The following is an 11148-nucleotide window of genomic DNA, read 5'->3' as shown; positions in this document are numbered from 1 at the left end:
GTGGTACCTGTGTGTACATAGCCGAGTATCTGACGAAAGCTCACCGCGAGACGTCTGCACGCGACTCGTCCGCGTGTTCGTGCCTCGTCCATTCAGGGTTGCGACGCGCTCATGTACACTACCATCTCGTGCAAGTGCATGTATGTGTGTATGTGTGTGTGTGTATGTGTGGTTGTATAAACGTGTGCAACGATGCGCACGCGACCAACACAGAGACACGCCGGTCCTCGCGGTGCGATTCTCGGTTACGATCGTGTTAAAGCACGTGTGTGCGCGCAACCCCTAGCGGAAAACCGTCCGGCACGCCCATTGGTGGCTGACGGTAGCTTTTCGGGTAGTACGAGCGGGGTTAACCACGCCCTGTCGAGGCGGAACAAACCCCCGCTTTCGCCGTTTCACTTGGACCCACGGTGCCACCGCTCTTCGCGCGGCGGCTCTCTCCTCGGCGCTAATAATACGCCGATATACCAATTCTGCCACCATGGCTCTACGCGGGACTCTCGAGAGTAGCTGCCACGGTACGCGCGCCGCGTCGAGTCACCAAAGACATTGCTAATCGCGCGCCCATGCCGCGAAGGATATCCTAAATTCACGATTTGCCTCATGTCGCGCGAAGCTTCGATAACCAATTCACCACATCTAATCTCAAAAAGTGCAATTTAATTAAATCCAATCTGTCTCGCGTTCGTCCGTTGTTTCACTGTTGCGACGAATCTAATAAACTAGTGCCAAGATTGACCGTGTCAGGATCAGTGACGTTTGACGTTTTTGAAAAAGGAAAGTGTAAATGCGACAATGGATTTGCATTAACGTGACCAATCAGATTTGATTTGCTGAAAGTGAAGTTCGCTAATTGGAGGATTAGACAAAAGTTTCAAGAGTGGTCGCCATAATTTTTGGAGGCGAAGATGAAAGGACGCGAAACTAGATAAAGAAAGGTCGTCTTCTTAATAGCGGGTGATGTGGAGGATGCAGGAAAGCAGGACCGTGTCGCCTTTAGGACCGGTCGTCCTGCAGCGAGAAGAAGCCGATATGCGCGCCGGTCTATCGTTGCCGCCGCAGGAAAGAAGACCTGTACTACTTGTACGCACCGAATCCTTTTCAAGGTATGATAGCGTACGGCAGCAACAGTCGCCGCCGAGCCCACCGATCCTGCGATCTGTCACTGTCGTCGAGAAGGATCAGTACCACGAAACAGATCCGCAAATTAGGGAGAAAAGGCCGAATGACGAAGAGGAGGAAGAGCAGGATGAGGAGGAAGATGATGAGGCCGAAGACGAGCGAAACACGTCGACCAGGAACGTTGTTGTGGACGAGGAGGACGATGAAGAGCAAGAAGAAGAGGAGGAAGAGAGTCAGCCCGAAGGTCATCGAAACGGTGGCTATCACGAAGACGGAGACGTCGAAGTTGACGTGTGTCGAGAGGATGTCGATGAAAGTAACCCCAGCAGCCCGGTGGATCTCACGGCGCCCTCGTCGAGGGGCGTCGCATCCGAGCAATTCGTTCATCCGTTTGCCAACCGCGTACATTCTTTTACCTGTGTACAAAGTGGTGGCCACGGACCTGCCGGCCACGGGACACCAGTGTATATATCCGGACACGGCGCTACCGGCTCGGCCGTCATGACAGTGTGTACTTCCGGTGGCGTGGCGCGCACCACCACCGGCACGTCGACAGGTAGCATTACCACGACCGCCACCGGCACGGTGCAGACGAACAACAAGCGGTGCCTCGCATTCTCCGTCGAGAATATCCTCGATCCGAACAAGTTTACCGGTGGCCGCGTCGTCCATAATCGTGTGCAGCATCGCCGACATCGGCGCGCCGGCAGCGTGCACGAAGGTGAATAACGAGCTTTCGTCTTTTGTTATCTTCACCCGGCTTCCTGGAGCGTCCGATTGGCATTCTCGATTAGGGAAAGTTGACACAGATCTGCATTGAAACACACGACCGAAACACATCGTGGCTATCTCAGCAAATGAACTAAGAATAACCGAACGCGTGATGTCTTAAGCAGCGCGTTTCAGTCAGGATTTAATTGGTTGAAACAGAAAGAGAGAGGGAGAGAGTCGTCCGGCAAACTTGAGTCATATTTTCGGAGTAATCTTAATCTTTTCGATTTTGATTTGAAAGTAAACGTATTTATTAGAAAATTTCTAGTATTTATTATTAAGTGACAATATATTATATGACAATATATAATTATTCTTTATATAAATCAATATCCGCGAGTTCATCTTTCATACCATTGTTAAAACATATAAAAATAGATAAAACTATTTACAAAATAAGCATTTATATAATTCTTGCATAAGAGAAATGTTTTATTTATGAGCGCTACTTTTGTAATACGCAAAGACAGAGTAATAGTAGATTAATTTATTACCTCGGAAATCATCTTCACAAGAAATCCACGCTATATAATATTTAGTTGCGGCCGGAGAAAAATCGGTGCTCTCTCCACACTGTCTTGTCTTTAAAGTTTCGCGCGATTCTCGAGCGATATTTTTTCGCGTCCGGTGACTGCATCTTAGCCCCCTTGATGCTTCACTGGTCCTCTCTCGCTTCTTCCTCGTTCTAACTTTAGACGCTAGAAGGAGGACTTCTTCTCCGACGATCGTGCAATTTTGGGAGCTGTCGGGCTATTTGCGTGTACGACGATACACGAAGATTCTGGCAAAAGTGACGACGTAGGGACATTTCACTTGAAACGTGAGAATGGAACTCTTCCAGTCTCATTAACGTTGTTTCCGATAACATTAATACGGTCGATAGGCGTACAAAGTGATACGCATAAGCTGGAGTTTCGCAACGCGATAGAGGCTCATTTATATATGAGAATATAATGCTATAAAGTAATAGATGTAGTGGTAATTAATTCTAAAAAAATTAATGTTATTTCAAAATGTACGTTATCCAATGATTACTAAAATTTTTCTAATTTTGTATGATATAGAATTATTAATATTGAAAGTACAATATTTTTTGCCGAAAATTCATGTTTCTTAAAAAAGTTCGTATTACCGTCAACTTTATTAGAAAATAAATTAATAATTGCAGAATTACAACCGACGGAGAATTTTAATTTACATTCGGATTATTTTATTTCAATTTCATGCTAAATCTATCATCTAATGCATCGTTTTGTTATAAGAATTTCGCAAAATTGTCGTCTGACCGATACGTACCTAAACAATTAAGTCGATCCCAATTTCATCGACATTACATATTAAGTTTTTGTCTTTCCTTCGTACCCTAACTTTGCAACTACGAGGGAAATTTATCGTTGGTGGATTGGAGTTCGGTGACCGTTTGCCGTGGAGAATCCCAATTTCACAGTTGACTTTCGAATTTAATGGAGTCTGGCGGGCAGACGAGAGAAGTGGTCCTGCAGGCCGATAAGGGACGGAAGAAGCGTCCCGAAGAAGGGGTGAAGCGAGGCAGAAGCAGCGACGACGGAGGTGGGCAGGGGTAGCGACCGGGCGGCGGCGGCAACGGCGGCGGCCTGTCGGAGCGTGACAAATTGCTCCGCTAATCTGCGTTAACCAGTCCTTGAACCCCGTCATCGTCGTTCCTTTATCCCGGTACGGGACACCGAGTGCTTGCGAAATCAGCATCTCGATGGACGGTCCAGCCCGCCGTGGCGTCTCCCGTCGGCACAAGCTAAGAGTATTTTTATCATCGACCAAATAAGGAGCGCAAGCCAAGAAAAAAAGGAGAAAAAAGAGAGAGGGTGAGAAAAGGACGCGCGAGAAACCGCGCGCGATGGATCGATCGCAGCCGTCGAAATCGAGATTACACGATTGTCGGCTCATCCATCTTACCGGGATGGTCGCCGCTTCCCATTAAAAGTGCATCAGACCCAAGCCAATCCGTTTCGACTGCCGCCACCGGGATCTCCGCTCCACCCCCGCCACACGAATCCGCCGCATGGAATAATATCGCCGGTTGTTATGATAATCGCGCAGCATCGCGCCGTATCGCACCGCATCGCGCCAAGCCGCCCAGAAAATTGGCTCTTCTGCATCACAATGACTTCTCTCTTTCTCTCTCCCCCCTGCTTGTGCTCTCTATCTTTCTCTCTCTCTCTCTTTCTCCTTGCCCTTCCTAGTTGTCACAGCATCCATGAAAGTCACCCCTCCGAGCATTGCGTTCATGATCCAAGATCCGGGATCTTCCGCTAGATTTCGACGAAATTTATAATTATCTTACGTACGCTTCGGAAAACCCCGAGATCTCTCGCCGATCCGCATATCGCTTTTCGCAGCTGCTACATTCGTTATCACGAATGAAGAATCCCTGCGTGACAGATTATATGCGAACGAGTTTTATTCTTTGCTTCTCAATATAATTTTAATCTATCTTAGATACGATAGACCCCATATTCTGTTACGTATTCATGTTATTATACATGGCACGATATCAAATTATTAAATATCAACTACGCGTTCTTCTATTACTATTACATTCGCAATATATGTAGCGGATTCCTAATAATAGTATTATCACTAATACTATTATTAGGAATCTCCTAACACGTATCGCAAATTCACCACCGCAAGCAAGGCAGGAACCGTTAGGGATCTTGTTTATTGCGTATTTTCCGATCGTGCCACTTGTCGTTAAACACTGTCATTGTGTTTAATGAGGAAAACCGAAATGAGATAAGTATTCCCGTGTCTGCTGCTTTGTCGCAGCACACTGCGATCGACTCCCCCTTGTGTACCCTTAACATATCCCTTAGGGACTTGGCATACATCCCCGATCGCTTCGCTCGCACATAACCCGCCTGATCGTGGTTAATGAAGAAGATCTAAACGATATGAATGGTCCTCCAGCCAGCGATTTCACCGCCATAAAAACGCAATGACAGAAACGCGATCTGCAGTCATTAATTCCCTAATGAACTCAATTAATTTCACGTCGTCGCAGCTGTCATAGTAGGTGACGAACTGACGTTGAGTGCTTCTCTTGAGAAAGCAGTTTTATTATTTTCCCAGATTTACAAATTTTGCTACAAATATTACATCTTTTGAGACAAAGTTTAATTTAAGACAATATTTTGCAATAAGTATTAGTATTTTTATTAAATGTAACTTCTGTGGAAATTGAATATGAATTATATTCAAAAAATAACTCAAATCCACAGCAGTTGATTAATTAATCAAAATTTCCATTTTGATTATATACATATTTTTTTCACAATCAAATTACTTATATATAAACTACTTTTTAATTTAAAAAATCTGACGGTTTTAAGTTGCGTTACATTTAAATTATTATCGCGATTGAAAAATTGTGTGAATTATTAAAATTCTCTATTGCGTTATATGGAATATACTGATATCAGAAATGAGAGAGAGAGAGAGAGAGAGAGAGAGAAACTTCGAAAAGTAGCACTGCTATTCGACATATTACTAACATTATCAAAGATCACAAAATGCTTTGGCCGACAAAACAGAACGCAATTCTCGATGAAATGGACGGACGAGCGACGAAGTGAGAAGAAGGAGAAACAATATAAATTACGCAATTCAATTAGACGCAATCAATCGGCACCGGCCAGGTATATCTCGATGTGGGGACCGCCGGGTTATACGAGAATGATATAGCCCGCGGAAGAAGGCCAAAGAGAACCGGGGGGGGGGGGAGATAGGGAGATGGGAAAAGGTAGCCGCTTGGCGGCCTGTACGACGGGGCAAGAACGATCGCGCGTTAACGAGATACAAATCCCATTACGGCGTAAACCTTCTCGATCCGTCGCCCCCTACGGACTTCCAACCCCCAGGCACTGTGCTAGGCTGTAGGCTATGGGCCACGAGCCACGCCAATTCGGATAAAGTCCCACTGTCTCCCTCTCGCTTTCTCTCTCTCTCTCTCTTGCTTACTCCGTCCTTCTCTGTCTCTCTCTTACTGCCTTCAACGTACTGCCGACGTACGTACCATCCTTGTCACTTTCCGCCTATCCTCTCTATGTCACTCTCTTTTTATCTCTTCCTCTCTGTCTCTCTGGTTTTGTTCGGCAGGCTATCCCCACTCACGGCATCCCAGGGGTACCCCAACCCCCACGGACCGGAGCCAGGGAATATCTGTCCCCGGGACATCTGCGTGCTGATTGAATCTCCAATCTCCTCTCTCATTGAGCGAACGATTGGCCGTTTCTCTCTTTCTCCGTTCCCGCTTTTCTCTGTTTCTCTCTGATTCGCGCTCAAATCGTTCCGTTTCTCGCAGGCTCGATCAGCGTCTCGGTTACGCAACGCGGCTCTTTCGCGAAATGCAAGAAAACGACACTTCCTCGCGCCGAATTGTCTCACAATCAGTCACAAATAAAAATTCGGTTAAACATCCGCTTGATAAGCGGACACGAATGCATACGGGTTTAATTATTAATCGGTATCTAATAACTAATATTTGTTATAATTAAAAGGTAATACAAATTATACCAGTCTGTCTATATATTATGTATACAGTATGTATATCTATTAATAGAAGTCGTCGATTTGAAAATGTATTACGTGATTTGTTGTATTTCTTCACGATTATATATTTTCTGTGAGATTGAAGTCTTGTATAAATTAAATTTCTTTAAAGAAAAAAAGTAAGTACCTTTACGTGTAGTGAAATGAATTTCTATTAAATCTGTAAGAATCACATCGTACAATGGGAAACGCGATGTCTACGCCGCAATTTTGTCCCTCGTATAATCAATCCTCGTCATCCGACACCGACCCCGTATCATCGCTTCTCCCTTCGTGGTTACCTCTCGTCCACGTAACACAAAAGTGATCCCGCGGTTATTATTTTCAGACGGCGACTCGCGGGGCGAGTTCGCCTGCGGCAGTGGCCAGGAAGATGAGGAAGGTACACCGGACACCATCATGGAGGAAATGGAGGAAGACGCCGAAGAGGAAGAAGAGGATGATGAGATTGAAATGCGAGTCGTGGATCAGGACTCTGGCAGCGGCGGACGGGAAAATACAACCGGCGGCGGTGTCAACACGGCCACGTCGAACTGCAAAAAGCGACAATCCTCGTCGTCATCGTCTACATCGTCGAGCGGCGTTCAGGTACAAAATTGTCAAGGTCAAGGTCAAAACGGACAGAATGGCACCGGCGGCGGCGGAAACGGCAGTGGTGGTGGCGGCGGTGGTGGCGGAGGTGGCGGAAGTAATAGTAATACCAGCGGCAAACCCAGAAGAGCGCGGACAGCCTTCACATATGAACAGCTGGTCAGGCTAGAGAACAAGTTCAAGACGACCAGATACCTGTCTGTATGCGAGCGTCTGAATCTGGCGCTCGAACTGCAGCTGACTGAGACCCAGGTGAAGATCTGGTTTCAGAATCGGCGGACCAAGTGGAAGAAGCAGAACCCGGGCCTAGACGTGAACAGTCCTACCGTGCCGACGACGCCACCGCATCCGTCGCCGTACGCGCCCGCCTTCCTCTTCGCCGCGCATCCTCACCAGCACCCATTACCACACTCGCATACGCACCCACACCCGCATGCCCATGTACACCACCCGCCGGTGCCGCCGCCGCCGCCTGGGTACTACCACCCAGCGGCCCCACCTTACCCGCCGACCGGACCGACCTTCTTCGGCCATCATCTGTCGGCGACTCCTGCTGCGACTGCGTCAGGACCACCGACCTCTACGCCTTCCTCCACCGGCCTGGCTCTCTCGTCTCATCCGCATCCGCACACGCATCCGCACGCGTAGCGAAATCGGCGATGATATCCCGCATCAACATTCTCGCCTTCGTAGTCCTCGGCAAGGAAGCGGTGGACTTGTGTGAGTACTTCCGGTCGTGGCAAGAAAAGTACCAAGATAAAAATGAACGCAAATTACGTGCGTTCCATATATAGAAAAAAAAATTCGTAGACTCTTATTAGTATTGTCCGAATGCGTTTGCCGGTAATTCGTCATTTTCCTTGATGATCATTCCTTCTAGTCATTGCAAACGTTTTTTTTTGTTTTTTTTTTTTTGTTTAATAAATAGTATGCATCCTTGTCGCTATACGCAGCAATGAAATTTTGACCATTTTGAAAATAGCACAAGTTCATAATTTTTGTAGAAATGGCTAATAGGATATATTATATGCATTACGATACGAAGATAAAAAATTAATTTCTCTAGATGTTATTTCGTATGAAAGTAACATTTATAATTAAAAAATAACGTTTGGAGTTTGTTATCATTTCAACAATTTTAACTCCTGAACTTGTGTTGTTTTCAAAAGGCAGATACTATGGAACAATATTTTAACGTCGGGACGTAATTTTTGTTCGATATACATATATACGTTTAAAAAGAAAAATGTTGGAACCTAATTAAGTATTGAATTGGACGATAGGTGTAATGTTTTCGTTTGTTGGATCAGGGCGCGTAAGCGGCCCCAATGTTATATTTTGCCTTCCCGTTGCGCACGTGGAACGACTCGATAGCATAATCGGTTTACGTAGGGTGACGTTCAAAAAACGAGCGTATCATTGCGGCGCGACACCGGCCAAACATTTAAATTCCATGCGTATTTTCCTCCAAACGTCGAGCTTTGGACTAATGGTGAGGAGAACGGCGTCTTTTTAAAAGTACGCATTCATTTCTCGATAGATAATCTGACATTTGACAAAAAAAAGTGGAATGGTAGAAAGCAGAACTTCATTAAAAAGTTTTGATTATCTTCACTTCTCCAATTTGCACTCATCGCTTCTCACTTGCGAGTTCTGCGTCGTAAAAATTAAACAGAGTCGTAAATTATCGTCCGGAACTGGCGCGAGTTATTTTTCATCCAATAAAAAGAGAGACCTCGGTACTTTTCTTCAAGTAAAGTAGAGTAACACGAACACCGGAGTCCTTGTCGGTTTCTCACCTTTGTAATATACTCCATTCGTCGCCGCGATTAAGCGACGGGAGAAACTTGTCTTAAAGGGAAGTAGATTTTATCAGAAACGCTCTTATATATAGCAGTAAGGTGCGTGCGTGTAAATGAATGCGCGAGAGTGAGTACGAGAGTGCGGCGATTGCGACTGTCGAAAAAAAAAATTAGTGAGCAATGTTTCGTGCTGATCGCAAAAACGAGGCACAACCGGAACGTAGTGATCGTTCCTGTGTAAAATAAAAATCATACGTTACGCTCGTAAAAACCTCCATCCAGTGTGTATAGATACAAATAATCCCCGATACGTGTACGTGCAACAAGGATAAAGATCGATTTTGCTTACCACACTCTAACTGTCGTGTTATAACAACAATATTTCGATTGTTCACGTTCCGCGTTTGTCATGGAATAATTCCGCGCTGCCGGGTGAAGTTACAAATTCCATCTCATCCGCTGTCTAATGCCATAATGCCGCGCTACAATGATTATCATACAGGTATTGAAATCGATGCGATATCAATAATTTGAATGCAATAGAGTATACTTTACAATCATTACATTCAAACCTCATTAATTTTTTTTTCTTTTGCTTTTGAGTAGGTGCAAGTATAGAGATCATTTTCGCGTCATTTAAATAAATTCAACAATTGAACTCAGCTCAATTTTGATTCTTCGATTCTTGAACACTTGCCAGTACATTATAAAATCAATTAATTTATTATCACAACAATTTTTTTAATTTTACAACACTTTGGTTTTTATAGATTATTTTGTCTCAATACAACGTTTCTACGGAAAACGAACCATAAGTTCAATTAAGACGGCGCTGAAAGCCAATTGTTCCGTATCTCTCTGAATCTCGGGATCGTAATTGCTTTCCTACTTTCTCCCTCGCAGCTCACCGATTACATTTTTTTTCCTTTATCAACTCTTAACGAGCGGCGATCGCTCGTCCGTCGTTCTTGATAGCGCGATCCGTCTGATTTCGGGCACGGAAGAAAAGTGATCTCGTTTTTTTTTTTGCGGAAGATAAGGGAGAGAAAACGTTATGGTGAGGAAGAAAACGAAAAGACGTGCTAAGTGAAGTAAACCATTAGTCGGCCGGATGCTATGTAGTTCTGCGTTATTCGTTCTTTGAGAGACACGGGTCTTCGTAAAACCTACACAGCGGTCTTCCACGCGTAATTCCGACCGTATAACGCCACCTTGTTCGCGGCTTCCAGAGGCAGCCACGTTCAATTGACGGAAAATTGCTCGCGCCTTGCTTTGATGCTCAAATTAGAAACTCCTCGGGCCGGGCTGCGCGACACGCGTCGTCGGCGAGCTGACCACGCGCTTATGCGCGTCTTAATTATGAATTGAAGATAAAAGCATCTCTTTACATCAACCGAGGACAAAGTGTCTCTTACGCTTGTTAAATGTTGTTTAAATGCTAAAGCTAATCGCTGTGAGAGTCCTTTGGTACTAGACCGATTGAAGAATGACTGAGCCTTCTTAGAAGAATAATCTCCCGTTTTTAAACGTATAAATAAAGGTAAGTATTGATTTGTAAACTACAAAAAACGTAGATGTACATTTTTCCATTGTTAATATAGATTATAAATTTAAAAAAACATCTACCCATATAAAACAACAGTCAAAATAATTTCTCGCATTTATTGTGGTTTGAATTTTAATACATATATATTAACAATATTTTATAACAACGAGGCTAAATTTTATCTAGAACAGCAAAAAGGCAATTTGAACAAACTTTGAAACCTAAGCATTCTTTCGTTCACCTTGTCTTGACTCTTTTGTCGGATCTTCTGTCGAAACGACGGTGTTATCGAAGCAAGAGTCAGAAGGAAGTTAAATCGACGCGAACGGGAAAGAAGACCAACGGGAGAGAAGACAGATCCGAGAGGAGGAAGAGAAGATGATCCGAGGGCGCTCGAAAAGGTAGGAGTGGCTGTCGGTCGGTCGCCGGACGATTCTCTCGAATTAATTCTTAGGGGTGGATTTGGGAAAGGGGCTGCTGCTGCCGCCGCCGCCGCCGCCGCCGCCGCCACCACCGCCGCCGCTTCTGAAGGGTGTGAGTAGAGCGAGTGGACCGTGAAATAACCAACCCCCGCGCGACACTCGCACCCCCCAAACGTTTCGAACATCGACAGTGGCGTAACTTCGTTATAGGTTTCTGCGTGTCGCGAAAGACTTTTTTTTCCAGAGAATTCTCCTTTGTAAACCCGACTCTCGCCTTTGCAACCGCAGCCAACGTAAGAAGCACTTA

At 45.0% G+C, this 11148-nt stretch overlaps 2 protein-coding genes across 2 annotated transcripts; both read left to right on the top strand.

The window, feature by feature from the left end:
- The first annotated feature begins 969 nt into the window (after positions 1–969).
- LOC105459413 (histone H3.v1-like) lies at positions 970–1436 on the top strand. The gene is made up of 2 exons (XM_011705413.1): positions 970–1366; positions 1426–1436. The coding sequence occupies exons 1-2, from the start codon at positions 970–972 to the stop codon at positions 1434–1436; spliced, it is 408 nt and encodes a 135-aa protein (XP_011703715.1).
- A 162-nt stretch (positions 1437–1598) lies between these two features.
- LOC105459359 (homeobox protein slou-like) lies at positions 1599–8793 on the top strand. Its single transcript, XM_011705308.1, has 2 exons — positions 1599–1843; positions 6809–8793. The coding sequence occupies exons 1-2, from the start codon at positions 1624–1626 to the stop codon at positions 7717–7719; spliced, it is 1131 nt and encodes a 376-aa protein (XP_011703610.1). The 5' UTR covers positions 1599–1623; the 3' UTR covers positions 7720–8793.
- The last annotated feature ends 2355 nt before the right edge of the window (positions 8794–11148 follow it).

Source organism: Wasmannia auropunctata, unplaced genomic scaffold (genome assembly GCF_000956235.1).
Source record: "Wasmannia auropunctata unplaced genomic scaffold, wasmannia.A_1.0 LD334196.1, whole genome shotgun sequence".
Lineage (NCBI taxonomy): Eukaryota > Metazoa > Arthropoda > Insecta > Hymenoptera > Formicidae > Wasmannia > Wasmannia auropunctata.
Note: the sequence above shows the minus strand (reverse complement) of the source record. Positions and strands in the feature narration are given on the sequence as shown.

Coding starts and splice junctions, on each gene's coding strand:
- LOC105459413 (XM_011705413.1), top strand. CDS start 970: ATGCAGGAAAGCAGGACCGTGTCGCCTTTAGGACCGGTCGTCCTGCAG.
- LOC105459359 (XM_011705308.1), top strand. CDS start 1,624: ATGACAGTGTGTACTTCCGGTGGCGTGGCGCGCACCACCACCGGCACG. Junction 1,844..6,808: donor CGCCGGCAGCGTGCACGAAG/GTGAATAACGAG, acceptor TATTATTTTCAG/ACGGCGACTCGCGGGGCGAG.